This window comes from Esox lucius, chromosome 8 (genome assembly GCF_011004845.1).
Source record: "Esox lucius isolate fEsoLuc1 chromosome 8, fEsoLuc1.pri, whole genome shotgun sequence".
Classification (NCBI taxonomy): Eukaryota; Metazoa; Chordata; class Actinopteri; order Esociformes; family Esocidae; genus Esox; species Esox lucius.
In genome coordinates, this window is record NC_047576.1 from 8,144,041 (window position 1) to 8,166,820 (window position 22,780).

Here is a 22,780-nt window from a genome sequence, read left to right on the forward strand (position 1 = left end):
ACTTACGAAGTTATTACGTATAACACATGCGACTAAAGTCTACACCTTTACAAACATTACCAGCAAGCTACTGCCAGGAAGCATAGGCAACTGGTAAGGACGTTTATTTCTGTATTAAATATGCTGTTCTGTATGTGACGAAAGGGATTCAGATATGTGTCAGTGTTAACGAAAGTCAGATAAATATGGATACTGAGAAAACCTTTTGTTATTGGCGTCATGTCAGTTAAGCTAAGATAGCTATGTTGGCTAGCTGTTCTTTAGCATGTAGCTAGCTGTTTAGCGCCAAGCTGTACACCTACATAGTTATACTAGGCTATGTACGTTTAATCCGCGTCATTCCAAGTACAACCAGTTACCTAGCTTACTTGTTGATTTAGCAATACGCAGAGCTGTCAAATTGTTCGTTACTGAGCTGCATTAGCCGTATTACTAGCACAGAGTTTGAGAAATGTTTTGGTGTTAGCATTACCTAATAGCAGCTGACCAAGCAACTTGCTAGAACATTCTCTAGCTAACTAGCAACGTCACTTCACAAGTTCCCAAACATGCTAACAAGATTTTAGTCTTAAAAGTAAGAAGTTATACAATTTAACCAAATGACCTACTAACCTGTTTATAGGTTTTTATAAATGTTTTAACTTTCTAAGTCGAGTTAGTGTTTTAGGTCGCTTTTGGAAACCCTACTCCGTCCATGTATAATGTAATGCACTGCTGTCATGAAAATATCTACTGTTTCCTTGTCCGTCGCCTATCTTTTGAAATATCTCCTCTATGAATTTTGAAGGGTCCCTCACATCAAAACAGATTCACCTAAGAGGTTTGGACCTCAATTCAAAATGACAGACACAAAGCGTCTTGCCTTCTCCATCATTCAGTTTCTTCATGATCAGCTGCGCTCTGGAAGTCTATCATCAGATGCTCAGGAAAGTTTAGAAGGTAAGTTGGGTAAGGGATGCCAATATTGAGTTTGAGGAGATCTATCAAGTCAATATTTTCAGTGTTTCTGGGCTGACAGCCATTGGTAGGTAGATGTTATAAGCATAGAACCTTTATTTTGCATTACCTTTTTAATTCTTTAGTTGGCTAAAATGTTTAAAATGTCCCTGTCTGGTTGGTGTGAAATGTAATACATTCAGCTTCTTTAAAATGAATACTTGCTTTGTTCTGAAGTAATAAAATAAGCGTACACTCTTATTGCTATCTTGTATATTTCGAATATGTCATCAGTGGTCTATACAGGTGAGGGGTATCAGGATGTGCAGTACTTCAAGTGGACACCAACTAGTCAGGTCCTTCGTCCAGTCAGTTTAAGTGCCATTTTTCCACACAGTTGCAGTCCAATGCCTGGAGACAGCATTCGAAGTATCTACCGATGACCACACCCTGGCTGTCTCTGAAACGTTACCAGCCATTTTTGCCTCTGCAACACTGAAGGTAAAATCAGGAGATATTATCTCATTTGAAGGTGATCGTATAGTCAGATTTTTGTTTTAAATGTTTTAACTCTGTGTTGCAGTATCCAGGCACTCCTCAGGTGAAAATAAACACACCCACAGATTCCCCCACTGAGGAGGAAATAGCTGAGGCAGAAAGACTCAAAACTGATGGTAGGATTTCCTTGTAATAGTTTAATATTTGTTTATTAATGATTTAATTTTTGTTTCTATTGAGAGGTAAGGATAAGAGCTTTTGTATAACTCCCTTCAGGCAAAAGTTTTTTTTCCTTCTTTATTGCAGGCAATGATCAAATGAAGGTTGAGAACTTTGGTGCTGCTGTGGAATTCTACTCAAAAGCTATTGCTATAAACCCCCAGAATGCAGTTTACTACTGCAACAGGTATGAATAAAAAAGTAACTGCATGTGTCCAAATGGCCTTGTTGTGGATTTCAAAGCATGTATAGCTGGTTTCACCAGGGAAACAACAATGTTCAACGTTCCTTTTTATGTGAAGTAATGCTAACTGTACTATTTGTTTTTTTGCTAGGGCTGCTGCGTACAGTAAACTAGGCAACTATGCTGGAGCAGTGCAGGACTGTGAACTTGCAATTGGGATTGACCCAAATTACAGCAAAGCATATGGAAGAATGGGGTAGGTTAGGCAGTAGTGATTAGTGCCATTGAGGACCTGGTGCAGTATGTTACTCACTGATAGTTTTAACTTAAATTGACTTCAATGTCCCATGGTTCCAGGTTGGCTCTAGCCAGTTTAAACAAACATACAGAAGCTGTAAGTTATTACAAGAAAGCTCTTGAGTTGGACCCAGAGAATGACACCTACAAGTCCAACCTGAAAATAGCAGAGCAGAAAATGGAGACTCCAAGCCCTGTAAGTTGTTAACAACACAGCTACTGTGGAAAAAGCATATCGGTTGTATCGCTGTAATTCACATTGTTGAACTTGTTTTATTTGGTAATTTATTTCAGACAGGGGGTTTGGGAGGAGTTGATCTGGCTGGCTTGCTCAGTAACCCTGGTTTTATGAACATGGTGAGTTCACTCAACTTTTTTTGTATTCTTATGGAGAACCCCCCCCCTGGCCCAATGGTATTGGGCCAGTGAACTAAAGGTTGCTGATTTTTCTTCCCCAAGCTGACCAGATGAAGAATGTTTCCTCCAAGCAAAACAGTTGACCCTATTTACTCCCAGGTCATATCTGTAAATAATGTGTTAATTCTTACCTAGTAAAATAAAGGCTAAACAAATAATAGCTTAAGAGTGCGGCCTACAGAGACAGGCAGGCTTGTGTAGCTATATTTTGAAAAAATATTTATTAAATATAGATTGTTCCAATCTACACACATTACCACATAATTACCCAGCAAAAGCAATTTTTTTTTTAGAAATGTACTGAAAATGAAGTTTATTCATTTCAAAGCAAAAAAAACTCTAATAGTGTTAACTTCCCAAGATATTGGCCTTATTTTAAAATTGCATTTAGTAACATCCCCAGGGGCATGTTACTAAATGATTCCATAGCTGTTATTTCATAGTTTGGATGTCTTCACTTATTCTGCAATTTGGAAAATTGTAAACAAAGAAATACCCTTGAAATAGTTGGTGTGTCCAAACTTTTGACTTTTTATTTATTGCATTTAAAAAATAAAAAATAAGTCAACATATTAAAATGTGGAGAATATAAAGGTGTCTAAATGCCTTCTGAAGGCACATGTCATTAATGCAGCAAATGTAAAACACTTTTACCAAAGAGTAAAAAAATCTAATTGCCATTAATTGGCACGACTGCTTTGTCCTAGGCATCTGGTTTGATGAACAACCCCCAAGTACAGCAACTGTAAGTAAACAATTGTCTACTATTTAATGTATTCATTTGTTAATGTAACAAGGAGTTTAGAGTAAGTGCACGCAGAAAATATTCTGTTTTTGTTGTTGTCATCTGTGTTGTACAGGATGTCAGGCATGATGTCAGGGGCTTATGGGCCAATGGGGGCTCCAGCAGCACCTGGGGGAGGAGCCGGGGCAGTGCCAGGGTTAGGGTTAGGAGCCGGACCAGCGGCAGGAGTTGGAGTAGGAGGAGCCGGTCCAGGTGACATCTCTGGTCTCATTCAAGCGTAAGTCTGCCACCAACTCATCTCAGTCACTGCCAAATAGCTTGTGCATTGTATTTTTGTTTATTATATTTTACCAATGACATCAGTCATAACAACATGCATTTGGCATGTATAAATGTTCATGAATGTGTGTGTGTGTGTGTGTGTGTGTGTGTGTGTGTGTGTGTGTGTGTGTGTGTGTGTGTGTGTGTGTGTGTGTGTGTGTGTGTGTGTGTGTGTGTGTGTGTGTGTGTGTGTGTGTGACTGGTGATATTCCATTGCTTTGCTATGTCCATTCAGGGGCCAACAGTTTGCCCAGCAGATGCAACAGCAAAATCCAGAGCTTATTGAGCAGCTAAGGAGTCAAATTCGCAGTCGGACGCCTAGTGCTAGCAACGAAGAGCAACCTTGACCCTTGGACGGGTAAGATGAGTATAAAAGGAGACCATTAGTGGTGGGTCTGTGTATCATAGAGTTGCACTGAGGTGTTTTTTGCAGTGTGTTCTTGGTCCCTCTTTGTGAACTGCACATGTAGCTAATCCAGAAATGGTCCCCTTTCCTTTGACAGAGGAAGATTTGCGGGTGGAGAAGTGAAGATGGGCTGTCCTTTTTTATAATTTGTATTATTCTCGCAGATCCAAGGCAGAAGGCTTTACATCACAAGTAATTATTGCATGTCTGTCCCCCTACCCCTCCCCTGTCTTCATAATGAAGTTCGATAAGCCTGTCAACCAGTCAGATGTGTCTGGAATGGGTGGAAAGGTGTCACCTCAAACTGCAATGTCACGCAAGTGTAGCACTTGGTTTAACTGTTTAACGTTACTAATCCTTGCCAGTGACTTGTCTGAACTGAGTCCCTACTCCCGGTGTACAAAATGCGTTTTTTGTCACTTTAGTGTTGTCATTTCCAGTACACAACAACATGTTGGGATTGTGACGCAACATTTCAGCGGCCACATCAGTTTCAGAAGCATATATTTGTACAGAGGAATGCTGGTAGGCAGGGATGGTATATCGTGTACTGTCAACATTATGGGAATTAAATGGAGCGTTTCAAATGGGACGTGTGGTTGTTGTTTGTTGTAATCCTGGGGTGTGTTCTAAACTGGGGTTTTTGGTCAGACAAAATCATTTTCCTGAGCTGATAAACTAACCAGGTAAAACTGGAGCTTATGGTATGCCATGATAAGTCCCTTTAAAAAAGGTTTGGCATAGATGTGAGATTTTTTTTTTTTTAAAGGAAACTGGTGGCATAAGGCAGGATGGAAACCTTCATAAACAGCAGGAAACTTGAACTTGAAATTCATATGATTGATATTTTAAAGATGAAAATGAAACCTGGTATCTGGGAATAGTCATCTTCAAGATCCGCAAATATTTACTGCAACCAGTCAGCCTACAATATCGTTATCCAACTAGCTTGGTTTTACATAAACACTGCATGATTCTGCCAGGGATTTTTCAACACTGAAAACAGGAGTTCACAGGCTCCAGGTGCACATACTGCTGCGGCACAGGTTCAAATCCAGCCCACTGCTCGTATAGCAAACTCACTTTACATTACCTTAATGTCTATCAATAAAACAAAAACGCTTGATAATCTATAACATAAGTCAGCGCCAAAATAAATACATGGTATTTACTTGCAAGCAGGATGGGAGGCCAACGTGACATGTTTTACAGCACTTCTGATTTGGCAAAACGTTTTACATCATTATCAGAGCTGTTGTTTTAGACAAATTCAGATAATTCCCCCATTCTGCCCCTTGCTTCCCGTTTGTTCACTCCAGGTGATATTTCAGCAGATTTCTTTAGTTGCACATTACACACCTGTTTTGCAATATCAGTGTCAAACTGTTGTTTTTCTAACATAGGTTGCAATTTTGTTCACAATCTCGGATTAAATCACACCGATAACATAGCCTAATGTTTTTTGCTTGATGAAACATAATTTCAACCCAGGCAACATAGCGAGTTGATGAATAGAAAATAATGCTTCATTGTAGTTACTAACTCCCAGAACTAAGCGTTTGATGTCAGCAGGTTGATGTAATCAGTTCTATTAAACAGCTGTTTTTGGTCAATCAGGGGTGTGAATGCTATATACCGTAGTTCCAGGCAAACAATGGGTCGCCGTTGCAGTATTGTCTTAAGAAATACATTTTGTTTGACTTGAATGGTCTTTAGTTTTGTAAGCAAATTATTCCTGTTAAATCTGCTATTCCACGAAGGATGCCTTTTTAAAACACTTGTAAGCTTAAAAACCAGGCCATTGACTTCGAATCATTAGGGATGTAGAGATATTCGACATAGCTTCCTGTACCGCTTCTTTTAAACTGGCAACTTTAGGCTGCAAGTAATGGAACATGAAAGCTACAGTGCATTGATGATGCAATGTGCAAAATGGTTAAGGATCTAGAGCTTTATTTATAGTCTCTAGAACGTTATTTATAGTATCTGTAGCCTAGATTAAATACAACCCGTGAACCTCGCTAAACTGGAAAACTACGCAAAAGCATCGTAATACTGTACACAGCTGTGTAGCTATGAAATATATATTTTGTAACGAACATTATCCACTCCTGTAATCTTTTTTTCTGTTGTGTCCGGTGGGAAAATATCTAATATAGAGACATATTCCATTAAAAATATAACGAACAGAATTAGCTTGTGCCAGATAAATGTTATGCTGTTGTTATTGGTCCACTACTTGGGGGAGGGGGTATTCCTTCAGCCAATCATGTTCTCGTTATGAAACGTATCTCCCACAGACGCAAACGAAACCGGGAGGTATCTAGATTCATTCTCTCCAGTGATTGAATGCCTTCATCCAGCGCATGTCTCTTCACCAATCAGAAACGTTTTCGTTGTGTGAACAGGAAGTATCGGGGAGAGTAGGTAAAAAATAACAAAAAAATCGAGAGGAAGGTGCACAAGAGGTATTTGATGTCTTGTTCCAAAGAGCGATATAAATTGTATTTATTATTATTGTTTCGTTTTCAGCTTTTGGGTGTCGTCGTTATGATAACTAGCTCATAGCGTTCTTTATTTACAGTTCAAGATATTTGCTAATGTCAGTAGTGAATGTTTACACTTGCGTGCTTGTTTAATAGCTGCAGTACAGCAGCAAATTTGTTAGTCAAACTAGCTAACAAGGTCGTGTTTGGTTAGTTAAATGATAGCTAGCAATTAGCTAGCTGTTCGAGTTAACTGATCGTGGTGACAGGAAAAGCTATCAGAGTATACCTAGCTAGGTAGTGTGTTTGACCGTTGAATTTTTTTAATTTGTTGTCGATGCTAAAATTGCCCCTGTAACCAGGATGACGAGAACACTGATCTGACAAACGGCGGAGAAGAGAACATGTGACGCTTTCATTACTGAGCTATACCCTATCCGGACATCATGGAGCTTGCACTGGCTAAGGTCCTTTGCCTTCTGGGGGTGTTTGCCCTTATGTTGGCTGGGATTCTTGTCCCAGTGCGCCTCATGATGCAGGTGGACTATGAAAAGGCGCAAATGTACAGGAAGCCTCTTGCACTCTGCAATTCTTTTGGAGGTGGTGTATTTCTTGCCACTTGTTTTAATGCCCTTCTGCCAGCAGTACGAAACAAGGTAAGTAGCCGTAAAGCAGTTCTATTTTGCAGTGAAAAATCTATGGGTGTATTAATTGATGAATGTAGTAATGAGTAGCATCAGAATTCACGCCAGCAGGGGAATAAACTATTTTCATTTCGGAGCTTAATCGCTAGCGGGCTTATTTAACTTGATTTGAAATGACATATTTTCGAAAATCTTACAAATATGGCAGAAAATAATACAGTAGAATTCCATATCTGCTGGTGTGGTAGGGCCAAGAAATGTTTGGAGCAGAGAAGACCATCCAATTTACTCAGACTATCCAGGAACGCTCAAACTTCTTTGTTAAAATAGAAAATAAACCAAATGCTTATATGCTGATATTAATATACTGTGTGCCTTTTCCTTAGGTGGATGAGGTCCTTAAGCTAGTCCAAATCAACACAGACTACCCGCTGGCAGAGACCATAATGATGCTGGGCTTCTTCCTCACCGTCTTTGTGGAGCAGACCGTGCTCACTTTCAAGAAGGAGAAGCCTTCTTTTATCGACCTGGAGACCTTCAATGCAGGGGGCTCTGAGGCTGGGAGCGACTCTGAATATGACACTCCGTTCATCTCCCCTACCGGAGGCTCCCCGGTAGTCCGCCAGAACCACCATGGGCACCACCACGGGCACCTCAGCCCAGCCGAGCTGGCCAGAGCTGGGCCTCTCCGGCTGGCCAGCCTGGTCCTGGCGCTCTCCGCCCATTCTGTGTTTGAGGGCCTGGCCCTCGGTCTCCAGGAGGATGGGGCCAGGCTGGGAAGCCTTTTCCTTGGGGTGGGCGTCCATGAGACCCTGGCCGCCGTAGCTCTGGGGGTGAGTGTGGCCAAAGCGGCCATGCCCATGAGGGATGCCGCCAAGCTGGGCGTGACTGTCAGCCTCATGGTCCCTATCGGCATCGGACTAGGCATGGGCATTAATACTGCCCAGAACCTGGCCGGCGGTGTCACCTCCGCTGTGCTCCAAGGCCTGGCTGCCGGGACCTTCCTCTTCGTCACCTTCTTTGAGATCCTGTCGCGGGAGCTGGAGGACAAACACGACAGACTGCTGAAGGTTTTCTTTCTCGTACTGGGCTACGGGGTGCTGGCAGGACTGATGTTCATCAAATGGTGACGAGCAGGTTGGGCTGTTTTCAGTGCACTGAGATGAAGTTTGTGTGAGTGTACTGCCGTCGGCATTGTGCATTCACCAGCATTACCAAAGTCAACTCACTGGGTTTGTTTGTTTGTTAATGTGTACAGTGCTGCGGTAAAGTCAGCTACATGTTGTTCAACTCGTTATGTAATGTTACACTCCGCTGGTATGATCGTTTCATTGAAATTGCCATCTCCACACTGTGTCCGACGTGTCACCACAAATCTCAATCATGATAATGTTCTTGCGTGCGGCAGGATGTTGGGGGGGGTTGTTGTTTCTATCAGTCGGTTGGCTCTCTTCTGAACCAATGATTGGTTTTGTAAGGTGGGGCTTTTCAGCTGGAAGGAAATTTCAGATGGATGATTATGTGACCGGAGTGGCTCTTTGTTTTAATGTGGCAGTAACTTGGTAAAGTCAAATCCAGGTAATGTTTCCAGTAGGTAGTTTTAGCCATGAGATGGTGTTGCTACACAATATTTTCTTTGCAAAAACGTAGTTTCGGTGATGTAGGCTAATATTTCCTTTAGGCATGAAGAAAACTCTAATTTAAAAATATATACATATTTTGTTTTTTGAAGGACAAATGTTAATGTATTAACGCTGGTTAATATTATACATTTTAAATTTGATAACTTTTTTATGTTACTTTTTAATGTAATAAAACCAGTTATTGTAATAACTTTCAGTTAAAACTAACCAGATTCATCTGACCAGCCAGCTAATCTTTGAAAATCAGATGTACTACATTAAGGCTGTGCTGAAACAACATACATCCCAGTAGTTCTCTAGGAACACGTTTGGTTAAAACATACAGGATGACAGCTCACAGGGTTTAGAGACAGGCAACGTTTTTCTGAACAGTTTTACAAACGTTGAGGTAATGACCAACACCTATTTTCAAGTTTTACTTTTCTCAACATTAAGGTACATAATACCACATTAATAATTGCAACATGAATTCAATTGCACATTATTCTCAGCATACTCATACATGAAGGCATTCACAAGCGCACACAGAAATGTACACCAATGCACAGTTCAAAAAACACCAAAGTAACTGGATGTTCATTTATCGAGGTTTGCCATTCAATCACAAAATACAGACAGTCAGCTGCCGCTATCCAATCCCTAACACAACAAACACAAAACAATACATGTTCCCATTATACATCATGCCCTGTTGGGCTATATACATGTGTGTTTTGGCCCCAACATAAAGGATATACATAATGCATTCATTAAACCGTTATGGATGTTGGTGTGTCATTCATATGCCTTTGTCGTATGTACTCTTAACAAAATCCCTGATTTTACTTAACGTACGCGTAAAAAAAGCAATTACATTAATTTAAAAAGGGGTTTTTCTTTTGAGTTTTTTTTTTAGAAATGTAATTCCACTGACATCACTTAAGTTTTATTACTTATGTGTTCAGTTAATTTGGTGTGAGAGGGTATGTACATTTCAATATTTGTGTATTTGGTCTTGATGTGCATGAGTTGTGTAATTGACATTGAGTTATGGTATGTGCATTGAGTTAAAGTTGAGGTAGATAATGACAGATTTTTCTGTTATTAAAGTATTGGTTTGAGTTATTACATTATTATATGGTTGAAAAGTTACTCAACTTTTAATTAGTCATTACATTAACCAGATGTATTACATGCAATAAGTAAGTTATTATTCTGGAAAGTTGCTACATCATTTAGTGTTATAACATTATCTTTTCTTATCAGACTATATTTCATGTTCTGTTAAAATATGAAATCGCAACTTTTTGTACTCTGACATCTCAGATTTACATTTACATTCTTTAAAATTTTTTACTATTTTTAAAGCAACTTTTCAGCAACATCGGGTATGAGTTAATAGCTGGCTTTATTAAGTCATTCACACCTTAACTGTCAGTTAATCAAGCTTGATATTTCTTTTTATTTGCATTCCCACTGTAAAATGTTTACTTAAGCTATATGTAACCGTTTTTGCCATAAGGATTAATCCATGCTCCTCCCATGTATATTGACTTTGCACTTTTGTTTACGTTGCTAGACAGAGGATCAAAACTGATGTAGAGAAATGGAAACAAGAAATACTAATGTCATTCATAGTAAATATGCTGTTGTCTTATTGTCCTTATGGCGCACTACTTATAACCTGAAGGAAATTATTAACAGAAAAGGGTTTGGAGTTCTGCAGTGACGTTTGTGGTAGAACGATATAATGATGATTCATATTTGACATGCATATTTCTTCCTGTCTTGGTCCTACCTGCTGTTTCCATTGGTCGTACAATGTTACATGGTTATTGTGTGGAGGGGTTATTTAATATTTTATATGTAACCTGGGTAGCATTTTGTATGGTCTTAATAGCTAGTTGCTTTGACATTATACCCATGGTTATCTTATAATGGTTTCTCGTTTATTTTGGTTTTATGTCAATAGGGTGTCTCTTTTTAAATTAATTTATATTATTTATATTTAGTTATCCAAAATGATAAGAATCTTTGGTGTCTTGTGCATTTTGTCGTGTCACTTAATGGATCTCTGTGACTGAAACATTCACGCTTAGAGCTTTTGTTGTTCTCATTAACACGCCTATATCAGTCATTGCTCTGCATTAGGTTTTCCATTTGAGTGTTTTTACCCCTGTTCTCAAAATAAAAGGTTATTGGAATTTCCTTTAGGGGTTTTTCACATTGAAATTGTTGAGGAACCCATGAATGTTCTTCCAAAGAATACTTTCGAATGGTTCTTCAAATAACTCCTTTTTACTGGTTTCTCAAACCATTTTAAGAACCTTTCGTGGGTAGGGTTTTGAGTGAATAGGTTCTTTAAATGGTTAAGGAACAAGTTTAAATAGTAATTTTCAATACCCTTTAATGTTTTGCCTTGAACTCAAGGATTCTCCCACATTTTCAAACTAAAACCAAACTGAAAACCTTTTCTTTTTAGTTAACTGGTTTTACAGGCACTGAAGCCTTATCCTGGATTTAAGTCGGGTTCAATAGCCCAGTGTGTTTTGTTTCTTTAAAAAGTGCATTTATCAAGTTCTACCCATATTGTCTTCCCTAAAACCTGAATAAGATTCAGTAATGACCTGTATTTAAACTGTTTGTAGGTCATGAACCATGATTTAATAAACTATTTATATTAGGTGAAATGGCAGTTTTTCAATTAAAACCATTTGCAGTGATGTGTCAATTTTATTGCTTTTAAAAAACAAACCGGTAAACCATGTTTTGGCCATCTGCTTTGGTAAGTGGCTTGTTGGAAGAGCAGCTTTTGGCTTACATATTCTGGTATTAATTAATTCACTGGTGCTGTTTATGTTGGTCATTTAGCAGTCAATACTTTTATCCATAGTGATTTACAGTGTGTGCATTCATTTTAAGAAGGCTAGATGCGACACCACAACACCTTGCAGTACAAAATACATTTTACTCAATGAAGTGGCTATCAGCCTTGACCGTCTCAACTGCCCCAGGAGCGGTGGAGAATATCCCCATAACATCAAAGATTTTGCACTCTATCTCACAGCTGGTGCAGGGTTTTTCCACTCTCACGGCTCCACACCCACCTGTGTTTGGCATGGCTTCCAACAAATGTAAACAACTGGGACTTGCTAATCAGCATGGGCACTTGGCACCGGTGCTTTGTCCTTGAGGCTCCCGTTATCTGCCAAGTTTTGTGCCCATAAAAAAACAACGTGGGCCATTTCCATTGTGCTACAAATTGACCAACTCGTGAGACTTGTTATCAATCCCAAATGGCCATTCTCCCCTGTGGTTAAGGGTTTAGCAAGTTGAATTACGGTGGTACTGAACCAAATCCACCAAATACTTTCAGGGAGACATTAGACGGTCTTTAACAAAAGACCTTGTCACACAGATCTAGGCGTAAATGGGGCACAACCTTCCCACAGGTGACAGGCTTTTCACCAGTTACCCTGACGCATGTTCTATTACTTAACTGTTGGCTGACCTTTGTGTCTACATGTCAACTCATGCTCTGTGACCCATTCTGTTTGCTCATTAGTCACTGGCACTTTCTACTCGCCTTCTGTTGCAGTCTGTTTAACTTGACAACAATATGTGTTAAGAGACGTGCCTTGATAAAAATGTATCTTCTGATCATTTAGGTGTTCAATTAGGATCTCTTTCGTGCACATTTGTGACTATATAATACAATCTCATTGACATTGTGAGTTTAGTTTCAGTGGGATCCGTTAAATCCCAGTGAATGCCTTCGATTTGATGGCACATAGTAAGGGCTTTATAAATGTGATGACTACACCTCAACAATGAAATGAAAAGTACATATCCACGAAAGCCCGACATCTACCAACAAATACTTGTTAGATTCTATTACACACTTGTAAGCCTCTTAGTCCCACTAATTCTCCCTGACCGTGGGTTGTGGCTAGCTGGTGTTTACTCTGCACAGGCCATGATGGCTTAATCCTCATGTAGGCTAAACAGTTTGTAAGAACCTCCAGAAGAGGTTGACTGTACCCAAGAAAAGCTTGGAGCTATGGAGGAGCTTCTACTGCCCACAGAAGGCGGGGAGGGACTCTCGAATAATAATTCATTTTCTGAAAGAGGAGGCTCTGGAGAGAAAACAATGTACGAATTTGTCAACAATTTTCGCCATGGGACTTTAGTTGCTGATTTCAGACTGTGGCTGAGGGAGTACGTGAAGCGTAACGGCTTGCTGACACTATCTGTCTTTGCCGTGGTGACGGGCTGTTTCCTGGGGTTCATATTAAGAGGGAGCCATCTTTCTACCCAGGTACGTATCCCTTTATCGCACTCCGAGGCATCTGTAAGTGCTGTTTGATTATATGATGTGCCATCCAGCCAGGTCCACATTTCTCTTGGTTTTTCCACCTCTACCTACGTTTGTGATGGCGTTCTACTTAAAGGCCTACATATTTGTGTTGCCTTGACGCACTGAAACTTTGCGTTATGCGGGAAACCATAGGAGCACATCAACAGGCAGACCCAATGGACCATCCAAGCCTTTAGGATCCAGCACCATCAGCAAACGATGAGACTGGAACCTGTGACGTGGACTCGTTGTCATAGGAACAGCTCGCCAGTACACTGCAACATATAAGGGCAGCCCCATTCGCTTGCATTCACCGACTGTCTTGATTAAAAGCTGTTGTTGGGGAATGGAGTTTATGACCTTTACTTGGCAATGTTTCTGTTAGGTAAAACACTGACGTACATGGAGTCCCGCTGCATTTCAAGGAGCAAGAAATGACTTTAGATGGGGAAGCTATTTCTGGCTTCAAAAAGGGAGCAGCAGCAACAGTGGGTGCCTAGATAAGGACAGGCTGTCTATGGTGCTCATAACGTTTGAAATTGTGTGTATGCCCACTTAATTACACTATTTTATAAATAATAAATAAATAAGATGGTTTGGGTTAATCCAAGCCCAGTACTGCCAGTTGAGGATGGGATCAGTCGATCTCAGGCTTTGACCTGACTTGCCCAAGCAAACATGGACTGAACTGTGTTGATAATCACAGGTGATGCGTGACCCAAGGCTGACGTGTTTAGGCAAGAGATTTAATCGGAGGGAAATGCCATGCGTGCTGCTACCAAGAAATATCCAAGGCACTTGTATTTATTTATAGCTCAGAGATCTATCAATCCTATCCACACATTTAAAACCATGGATTAAAATATTCTCAATGTAAAATATGAAGCAGTGTTGTGATATCTTCCAATGCGATAGTCAATGGTCATATGAACTTGATCAAATGGTTGACTATAACTTCTTCACTTGTAAGGGGATTTGGAAGAAGAAGGACCTTTAGATCATCCCCAGTGCTCTCCTGTACTTTTTAAGTCTGACAAATAATTTGGTAATAAAGAATCAAGCAAATCGACTTCTGAGAACAGCTCAAGTGTGCTCAAAGAACATCCCCCGAAACACATTTAGAGGTTATCCTTTCGGGAAGACACGTGGACAAGAAGAGTGCTTGTGTTGTGGAATATGTTTGGATGTGCTCTTTGGTTATTGTTTTCATCAACCACTGTCCTCTTCTAAGTCACCACCAAAGGGTTTCATGGCCACCTATGAGATACAATCTCTTGAAACTGAACATTTCTCTTCTGTTTTCCACTCCAGGCTAAGATCTATTTCTCCTTCCCCGGAGAGCTTCTCATGAGAATGCTCAAAATGCTTATTCTTCCCCTAATCACGTCCAGGTAAACATTCTTAATGTCAGTCTCTGTCCAGGAATATGGTTTCCTGCTCCGTCAGTGTTAAAGGAATATAAATATTACATATTCACATAAAACTAACAATATTCTTCCTCAAAAGAAACACTTAAAATGCTTTTGAGGCAATTGTGTAACTAGACAAAGCTGAATGAATTGGAGAGTGCTCACTGTAGTACAACTTTTAATGTTATCACAACCAATACCTAGTTCCCATGGACAGTTCAGCTGTATTTATTTGGTTAGTAAGTATTTATTAAGTATTTACTGGTAAAGAAAGATATATATTATGCAGTATATTCACTTAAAAAAAAGACTTTAGCTCAACGTTCAAGATTTTTGCCCGGTACTGTATGTATGCGTATACACACACACACACACACACACACATACACACGCAATTTATGTATTTACATTTGATCCTCTGTAATCTTCCCTCATTGCAGTTTAATGTCAGGCCTGTCGTCCATGGAGTCCAAAGCCTGCTGTCGTATGGGTGTTCTGACTGTGACCTACTACCTGTGGACCACATTCATTGCAGTGGTGGTGGGCATCCTGCTGGTGATTGTCATCAAGCCTGGAGTGGGAACCGAAATGGACAGCAACAGGTTAGGAGGGGGCCCCGTCATGACATCAGCTGATGCCCTGCTGGATCTCATCAGGTGAGTGACCAATGAAAATTAAGCCTCATAACCGAATAAGCATCACAACCAATATGTACAATCAACACCACCAAGGGACAAGCAATATATACGGTCTAGGCCTAAAGCACTATAGACAAGCAACATCACCACGGTATGTTCAGTTTAGAGGTAAACAATTTAAAGTAATGACCGCCTAGGAGCCATCAACAAACTGATTAAAGTCAGCAATTCATCAGAAAGTACTTTCAGGAGTAAGGGACATTTTTTAAAAACATTTATTATATCACAAGTAATATCCCTTTAAACGACATACTTCCTGGTAAATTGAAGTACATTTATGAAAACATCTAACTGGATATCCACTATTTACACAATATTAACAAATAAGGGAGTCAGTATAGTTACAACCAACACCTAAAGCCTTATCAAAACTAACATTCTTAAGGAAAGTAGCATCCATAGTTTCAAGACAGCACATATACAGTACTAATAACAATCCATTAGTAGACTCACACATCAAAATGTTGTTTCTATTATCAGCCTGAATTTCAGAGGGTTTAGTATTCTCTTTAATTACAGAAGAGGGAGTGGCATGTTGGCTTTGCTAAAGTTTGAAGGCTGTGTCTGAAAGCAAACTTTAGTATTCAAAATCATTCAAATTAGGAACATCACAAGGCAGTCCAAAGAACTACCAATAATATAATTTTAAATTAAAATGAATCCAAAGGAATGATATGATGAAGACGCGTCTTGCTTCTGCTAATATATTGACCTAAACTCTGTCAACAAGTATTCAACTAGATTTGGGATACAGGTGTAATAAGCCTGCTACTACCCACTATTGTTGACTGTGAGGCGTAGTCCTGCACAGTAAAACTGCTTGTTTGAGAAGGCAGGGACACACACACACTTACACACACACACACACACACTGTCATGCACACAGACACCCTCCCAATCCAGTTAAATCACAAGGGTGATTAAGGTATTTTTAGTAATCCGTGAGGGATGATTTACAGATTAGTCGTCATGAACGGTTGGGATACAATGATCTTGGTGGGGGATCGGTTTGCCCGCACACACAAGGAGTGCTTCTGGCTCGGACGTGTCTGGAAGTTCCTCCCCCCCTCAAAAGGCCATCACAGGAAGGGCGTGCTCTCTCTCAAACCAATTACTAACCTACCCTCTAATGCAGCTGAGATAAATGAGAAAGCGATGAGAGCAAAAGTGCAACAGATTACATGGTCACCGATTAACTAGGACACAGGCACATGTTCTTTCTAACTTTGCAAATATATTCAATTACGAGTAATTGTTTGGCCCAATGCAAATTCTTCAAATCTGGGAAGTTCAGGAGCATGGCAAGGAAGTACTTTATCTACTACCGTAGAGTAGGATGATCTTGTAGACACTATGGTTCTGCATTCAGTTTGAAGGAAGTTACCAATTAGCATGTTAAGTGTTTCCTTCATTGTATGAACAATTTCATCAGACTGGGGATTTATTTCAATTTTCTGTAGTTTATTTTACCAGGTATGTTGATTGGTAAATTGAATTCACATTTCATTTACAGCAATTCACATTACAATAATATTATTGATGGAACCATTTATGAATAACAGTATAATTTCACAGGAATATGGTTCCATCCAATCTCATCGAAGCAACATTTCAACAGGTGAGTGTCATTGTTTCTACCGTATGTCAGACACAGGAGATGACGGCAGTGATTCATTAATCCTTTCTGCTCCTGAATGCTGAGGTTCATATTCACTTCAATTTTCTTTTGATTCCAGTACAAAACAGACCTGATCCCTATCCTCAAAGTCTCCAGGGTCACAGTTCAGCCCAACTTTGTGTACATCGTGCCTGACGAAAGTGACCCCAGCGGCCGTACTGTGTTCCTGGAGCTGACTCCACCCCCTGAGGTCCACTACAAGACCAGCCCTGGAAGCAGCCATCAGATGAACGTGTTGGGCATCGTCATCTTCTCGGCCACCATGGGTAAGGCCTGTACCACCTTCTATTCTGTCTGTCGAGTATCAGTGCTATGTCTCTACGTGTTCACAGAGGAGAAATAGTGAGAAACATTAACTAAACCCATTTCCCATGGTTCCTCAGGGCTGTTGCTTGGGAAAATGGGCCAGAGAGGAGCACCTCTCGTTAGCGTGTGTCAGTGCATCAACGAGTGTGTAATGAAGATCATCAACGCAGCAGTTTGGTAAGTGACACCAGTGTCTGTAGCCACAGTGTCTCTGTCTATGACATCATTAGTTCAAATGAAAATGGTTCCACTAAGTCGGTTATAGCAGGATACTGGCAGGGACAGCTTTGTGTGTGTGATTCTAACCTGGGTCACATATACTGAATATGTCGCTACAAACTGCCGCTTTTGGAAGCATCTGCTGGATTGCCAAAAGAACAAAAAAGAAATGTTCTATTTTGTTCACTGGCAACTAGTCTTTTGGATTTCTCCTGCGAGTAGCATTACCATATGTGTATTCTTATGTGTTGAGTTGATTGTGTTGTGTGTTGTGTTGATTGTACTGTATGTTGTAAGTTGTAATGTTATATTGATTGTATGTTGTAATGTTGTGTTGATTGTATTGAATTTTGTAATGTTGCTTTGATTGTATTATTCATTGTTATTTTATGTTGATTGTATATTGTGTGTTATGATGTTGTGTTGATTGCTGCTGCCTAATTGGCCTGGCCTAGCTGGAAAAGAAACTCTGTCTCAACTGGCAATCTGCTTCCAAGATGTTCGTTTAGCATGACTGAGGACTCGGCCACTGAACAGGCATGTGGTGAGAACGAGGCCGTGGTTTTGTGGTCTGACCGTTGTTGAGATGTCAGGAGACCATCTTGCTTCACTCTGCCCAGCAGAGAATTGCACATGCTGAGGATTAGTCCAGCAGGAGGAGCTCACCCAGTGCTCAGGGTCAACTATGACTTATCCCAGAGTCAGGTTAACGTCATGCTGTATAGCATGATGCCACTTACTGAAAAGGTTGCTATAGGAATGACCTCCGAGCTTTGAAAGGCTCTGGCGTGGTTTTAGAGGTAGCAAGACAAGAAGTGCCCACAATGTAGGGCTATTTCCCCCCTTTTTTTATTGTGCAGTACTTGTTTAAAATTTTTACTTCTAAATAACAAAAATTTATTGTGTTCTACTGTGTGGAAACTGCTCATTTGAAAAACAGGTTTTAGCTAGACAGTTTTACATTTCTACCTTTTTTCCCGCCAGGTATTTTCCATTTGGGATCATATTTCTTGTTGCCGGAAAGATTTTGGACATGCAGGACCCGTCCACCCTGGGGAAGAAACTGGGCTGGTACACGATCACGGTCCTGGCTGGCCTGTTCGTACACGGCCTCATCCTCCTCCCCTTGTTTTTCCTCATCCTCACTCGCAAAAACCCCTTCACATACATCAGAGGACTGCTCCAAGCCTTGGTTATAGCCCTGGCCACCTCCTCAAGGTAAGGTCTTGATCTTCTCTTGGATCAGTTATCCTTCTCACTTTCCAGGAGGGCTGCAGTATGTTTCAATTCCTTTCTTAATTCAGTCGGTTCCGCTAGAAGTGAATTGCACTTTAACTCAGAATGATTTGGATGTTGTTCCATAACACCAGATGATTCAGTTGTCTTAGTGTCTTAGTATTGTGCTGGGACAAGACTTTTCAAACACTGTGGCCCTCCAGGACCAGATGAGAAGAACACAGGGGATTGAGCTAAATGCACGAAATGGTTTCTTAAACATTGCCATGGCGAGTGCGATTTCTCCGGCGTGAAACGCTCCCTTTAAAACTGTAAGGGCTGTCAAGTCAATTCAAGTCAATCTACAACATGTTCCACTATGGCATATTGCGAGGCAAACAGTCAAAGACAGAAATGTGCTATGAAATATTTAAAAAGAGACAGTTGATCAGTGTTGTAAATGTTGAACAGTAAGCAATGCGTGTCAGTAGAAGATTGCCAAAGGGTGGTGAGCGGACAGAATAATGTCCAGATGAGTGTTCGTATCAGTAGAAGGGCCTCACTCAACCGTCTTTCCCCCTGAAGTTCTGCCACTCTGCCCATCACTATGAAGTGCTTGCTGGAGAACTGCCATGTGGACCGGCAGATAGCTCGTTTTGTGCTGCCTGTGGGGGCCACCATCAACATGGACGGAACGGCTCTTTACGAGGCCGTGGCGGCCATCTTCATTGCCCAGGTCAACGATTATGAGCTGGACTTTGGCCAGCTGGTCACCATTAGGTATGTGTGCTGTTTCAGGTGATGACGCTACCACTGCGTCTCTCCGCGTGGTGAAACGTTTGGCAAGTTAATCTTTGTATTAGTTAACCACATCACATGTAATAGTAATCTTGCACCCGACAGCACAGTCCAGGATGTGGTACATAACTGTTGGTAGATGTATGTGATATCAGGGCAGGGATATTTAACCAATGAGTCCAACTCAAAAGTGGTAAACTTTTGAGGTGTGACGACCGTAGTCATGACGACCGTACTCCTGGGTTTTGAGATGATAAACAGAGGACAAAAAAGTTGGATTCTTCTTGATTTTTCTTTTGTTTCACATAACTACAAAATTAATAAGCTTTTTTTTAACAATGAGACTGGATGACTGTTATAGAAAAAACACAACAATCAATAAGGCTGTGTAGCTTGGTGATACAAGTCTTGCTCATATCAGCAGTTCTATTGCAGGACTATATTGTAATGCATATTTTTAGCTGAGTAATTGACTGTGATGTGGTTGTGTTTGACAGCATCACAGCGACTGCTGCCAGCATAGGAGCCGCTGGGATCCCCCAGGCTGGCCTTGTCACCATGGTGATTGTGCTGACATCAGTGGGCCTGCCGCCAGATGACATCACTCTCATTGTGGCCATCGACTGGGTGCTGTAAGTTTACTATCTCAAGAATTAGCCATAAACTACACAGTACCAGTCAAATGTTTGGACACACCTACCCACATGTACTGCCGCGACATGAGTTCCTATCCGACCCAGTGCTCTTTCAGCACAAACTCTCCTGTATCTACCTTAACTTTCCTGTCCAATATAGCATAGAAATACCTTAAAAGATGTGTGGGTAAATTTTTTATGATGTTAAATTGTTATAATTTTAAAAATTCAATGCCATATACCATCTGATAATACTGGTGGCAATATTTTGTCGCATTCAGAGACATGGTTTGTGGTTGCAGGAGACTGACCTCTGGAGCCTTTGTATTCCTTGTCCTTACAGGGACCGCTTCCGGACCATGGTCAACGTGCTTGGAGACGCCTTGGCGGCAGGAATCATTGGCCACTTATGTCGGAAAGACTTCCCTCGCAGTGGTATTGGAAAGGTAGGCATCGGTTACTCCACAGCTGACGTGGTGCCGTCACTGGACTATATACAGACAGGAGACAAATTAAAAGAAAAACCTGAATAAAATGAGTGGAGGAACATATCGAATGCAGATGCTTCCTTTCAGATGTACGGCGTGGTACAATTAAGCAATTAACCTCCTACCATGCTCTGTGGCATGTTTAAAAATGCTGAGCAGACCTCGATTTTTGGATCAAGATGGCAAAAGGAATGTATCTAAGTGTTAGACAGCATTGTCCACCACAATCATCAAAACACCAAATGAGAGAATATCTTTTGGAAGAATCGTGCTTCATCCCTCCAGTGGAGTTCCAGAGAATCCATGCCAAACGCACACTGAAGCCGTTCTGGCAGCTCGTGGCCCAACAACTCACTGAAACACTTCATGTTGTTTTTCATTTAATTTGTCACCAGTCTGTATATTCAGTTGAATTGTGACTTATAAGAAAACCTGTACAAAATTATTTCAGACTTTGATTTATTCAATGTGCCTGCTAGCAAGTGATCCAAATTTGACTAATTGAATGAATTCTTATTGAAATTAATACTGACCTCTGGACATCTGCACAGCCGTTGTCACTTACCACAGAGGTGTGTGTGTGTTTCTGCGCGCGTTTTCCTCCACAGTCTCAGCCTTCCTATGGAACACAGAACAAGCACAACTCCCACGACGCACAGAACGGAGTACCTATGACTCAGCTACCACTGCACAAGCAGGACTGCTGCTATGAGGTGATGGAGGACGCGGCCAACGAGAGGCCCACCATCTATTACAACATCTGTCAAGTTTGAGTCATGAAGACACTTGCCTCAAATGCTGCAGGGATTTTTTTGGAGCACTTTTAACCCCTTGTGCCATGGAAGTATACTGAACTAATGTATTCCTGATGTCACCTCTAGTCTTTTTGTGACCGAATGTTGCGTGACTGAACATTTTGTTCTGCTTTGATGGTGACATACTGCAAAGGACTAATCAGTGTTTTCCACTTTTTTTTTTAATAATTTTTTGTGATGAGTTGGGAATTGCCTACTACAGTCTTGTATATGTGGTATTGACTTTTTATACCAGCTTGTCCAGCATCAAGTGGATTCACTGGAGAATATTGTTTTCTACTGAACTGTTTTTCACCATCATGGTCCATGAGGCTGTCACCTCTTATAACTGCATGCAGGCATGCATTTTGAACAACTTTATCGTAAGTTGTAGGCTATGTGCATTATTCATATATTTGTCTTTTTTTCTACAACCAAAGAAAGTACTGTTGGGTCATATTGGACTTTAATCTAATGTTCCATCTAAGATTTTGTGGCAGTTTCAACTATCTCTGAATAAAGGGAAAATACTATATAATTGAAAACACATCCTTTGATTATCTTCTTTGTATGTGACCCAGTGTTTTTAATGCGTTGACTTTCAAAAATACAATTGTAGTGTTGCCTTAATTCAAAACTGCAACTTCTTAATTAATTTAACGTCTTTGTGGAAACCAACCATGTGATTTGTTAACGCACAGGTCAACTACCAAAACATTCTTTCCGTAGTCCTAGCCAGCAACATTCACTTCAAGAATTACTTTATTAAAATTCATTGTAATACGTGTATGTATGTAAAACAAACAGTGGTTTACTTTTTGATTTCAAGTGATTTCTGTTGTATTTTTACATAAAAAGGCAACGTCAACATGGACACGAGTTCCTTACAGTGATTAATCCAGTTAGCTAGTAAGGACATGAGAAAGCCACGAGACCAGAGCCATCAGGCAACATACAGGTGCCTCTGGTGTTAGTGAGAGATTAAGTTACGGCGAAGGCTTGGACAACTAACAAGTATTACGAAGGAAGGTCTTTTCACTTCAAGGGCTGAACGCTTACGGCGCAACTGACAACAGAAATGCCATATTTTGGTTAAATTGAAAATAGCAGATCTGGTTGTTGTTGATGGCATGCTTTTGGCTGTCAGATCTTGTTTGGTTGTTAAATTAATTCATTAAGCGCCAGAGATGGCTACACCTTTCTGAGCTCAAAGCCTTAGAGGAAACTCAACTTAAATGTCAAAATTAATCTCAAAGCTTTTTTGAGTTGCTAGAAATCAGCTAGATTTGAGTGGCATCAGACATGACTCTGCTGCACCTGGGAATCTATTTTGTTTTGTGACATGAAGTGCTGTTCAATAGATCAGAATAAGAAATACTTTTATTGCTGTCACAAACAGGGTGGTGTA

General features: G+C 40.5%; 3 protein-coding genes across 6 annotated transcripts; all 3 read left to right on the top strand.

Moving 5' to 3' along the window:
* Positions 1 to 11: 11 nt before the first annotated feature.
* On the top strand, positions 12 to 4,615 carry sgta (small glutamine-rich tetratricopeptide repeat (TPR)-containing, alpha). Its single transcript, XM_010871342.3, has 12 exons — positions 12 to 93; positions 788 to 939; positions 1,334 to 1,437; positions 1,520 to 1,610; positions 1,741 to 1,840; positions 1,989 to 2,093; positions 2,195 to 2,330; positions 2,429 to 2,491; positions 3,259 to 3,296; positions 3,412 to 3,573; positions 3,853 to 3,975; positions 4,121 to 4,615. The coding sequence occupies exons 2-11, from the start codon at positions 840 to 842 to the stop codon at positions 3,962 to 3,964; spliced, it is 1,011 nt and encodes a 336-aa protein (XP_010869644.1). The 5' UTR covers positions 12 to 93; positions 788 to 839; the 3' UTR covers positions 3,965 to 3,975; positions 4,121 to 4,615.
* A 1,110-nt stretch (positions 4,616 to 5,725) lies between these two features.
* Positions 5,726 to 11,488, top strand: LOC105011367 (zinc transporter ZIP3). Of its 4 annotated transcripts, none has more exons than XM_010871344.3 (3): positions 5,726 to 5,803; positions 6,872 to 7,165; positions 7,540 to 11,488. In XM_010871344.3, exons 2-3 carry the CDS (start codon positions 6,956 to 6,958, stop codon positions 8,281 to 8,283), a joined length of 954 nt encoding a protein of 317 aa, XP_010869646.1. In that variant the 5' UTR covers positions 5,726 to 5,803; positions 6,872 to 6,955; the 3' UTR covers positions 8,284 to 11,488. The 4 variants fall into 4 exon arrangements, with proteins under 4 accessions (XP_010869646.1, XP_010869645.1, XP_019904285.1 ...); XM_010871343.3 differs by lacking the exon at positions 5,726 to 5,803 and adding an exon at positions 6,382 to 6,491; XM_020048726.2 differs by lacking the exon at positions 5,726 to 5,803 and adding an exon at positions 6,427 to 6,450.
* A 1,282-nt stretch (positions 11,489 to 12,770) lies between these two features.
* On the top strand, positions 12,771 to 21,921 carry slc1a8a (solute carrier family 1 member 8a). The gene is made up of 11 exons (XM_010871345.3): positions 12,771 to 13,093; positions 14,444 to 14,523; positions 14,982 to 15,197; positions 16,815 to 16,857; positions 16,976 to 17,183; positions 17,301 to 17,400; positions 18,427 to 18,660; positions 19,243 to 19,437; positions 19,953 to 20,087; positions 20,434 to 20,536; positions 21,187 to 21,921. The coding sequence occupies exons 1-11, from the start codon at positions 12,836 to 12,838 to the stop codon at positions 21,349 to 21,351; spliced, it is 1,737 nt and encodes a 578-aa protein (XP_010869647.2). The 5' UTR covers positions 12,771 to 12,835; the 3' UTR covers positions 21,352 to 21,921.
* Positions 21,922 to 22,780: the final 859 nt, after the last annotated feature.

Bases quoted from the DNA above. Each gene is read 5' to 3' on its own strand.
- LOC105011367 (XM_010871344.3), top strand. From the start codon at position 6,956: ATGGAGCTTGCACTGGCTAAGGTCCTTTGCCTTCTGGGGGTGTTTGCC. The intron at 7,166-7,539 runs GTAAGTAGCCGT...CCTTTTCCTTAG, and splicing joins TGCCAGCAGTACGAAACAAG to GTGGATGAGGTCCTTAAGCT.
- sgta (XM_010871342.3), top strand. From the start codon at position 840: ATGACAGACACAAAGCGTCTTGCCTTCTCCATCATTCAGTTTCTTCAT. The intron at 2,331-2,428 runs GTAAGTTGTTAA...AATTTATTTCAG, and splicing joins AAATGGAGACTCCAAGCCCT to ACAGGGGGTTTGGGAGGAGT. The intron at 3,297-3,411 runs GTAAGTAAACAA...TGTGTTGTACAG, and splicing joins AACCCCCAAGTACAGCAACT to GATGTCAGGCATGATGTCAG.
- slc1a8a (XM_010871345.3), top strand. From the start codon at position 12,836: ATGGAGGAGCTTCTACTGCCCACAGAAGGCGGGGAGGGACTCTCGAAT. The intron at 18,661-19,242 runs GTAAGGTCTTGA...TTCCCCCTGAAG, and splicing joins GCCCTGGCCACCTCCTCAAG to TTCTGCCACTCTGCCCATCA. The intron at 20,537-21,186 runs GTAGGCATCGGT...TTTCCTCCACAG, and splicing joins CTCGCAGTGGTATTGGAAAG to TCTCAGCCTTCCTATGGAAC.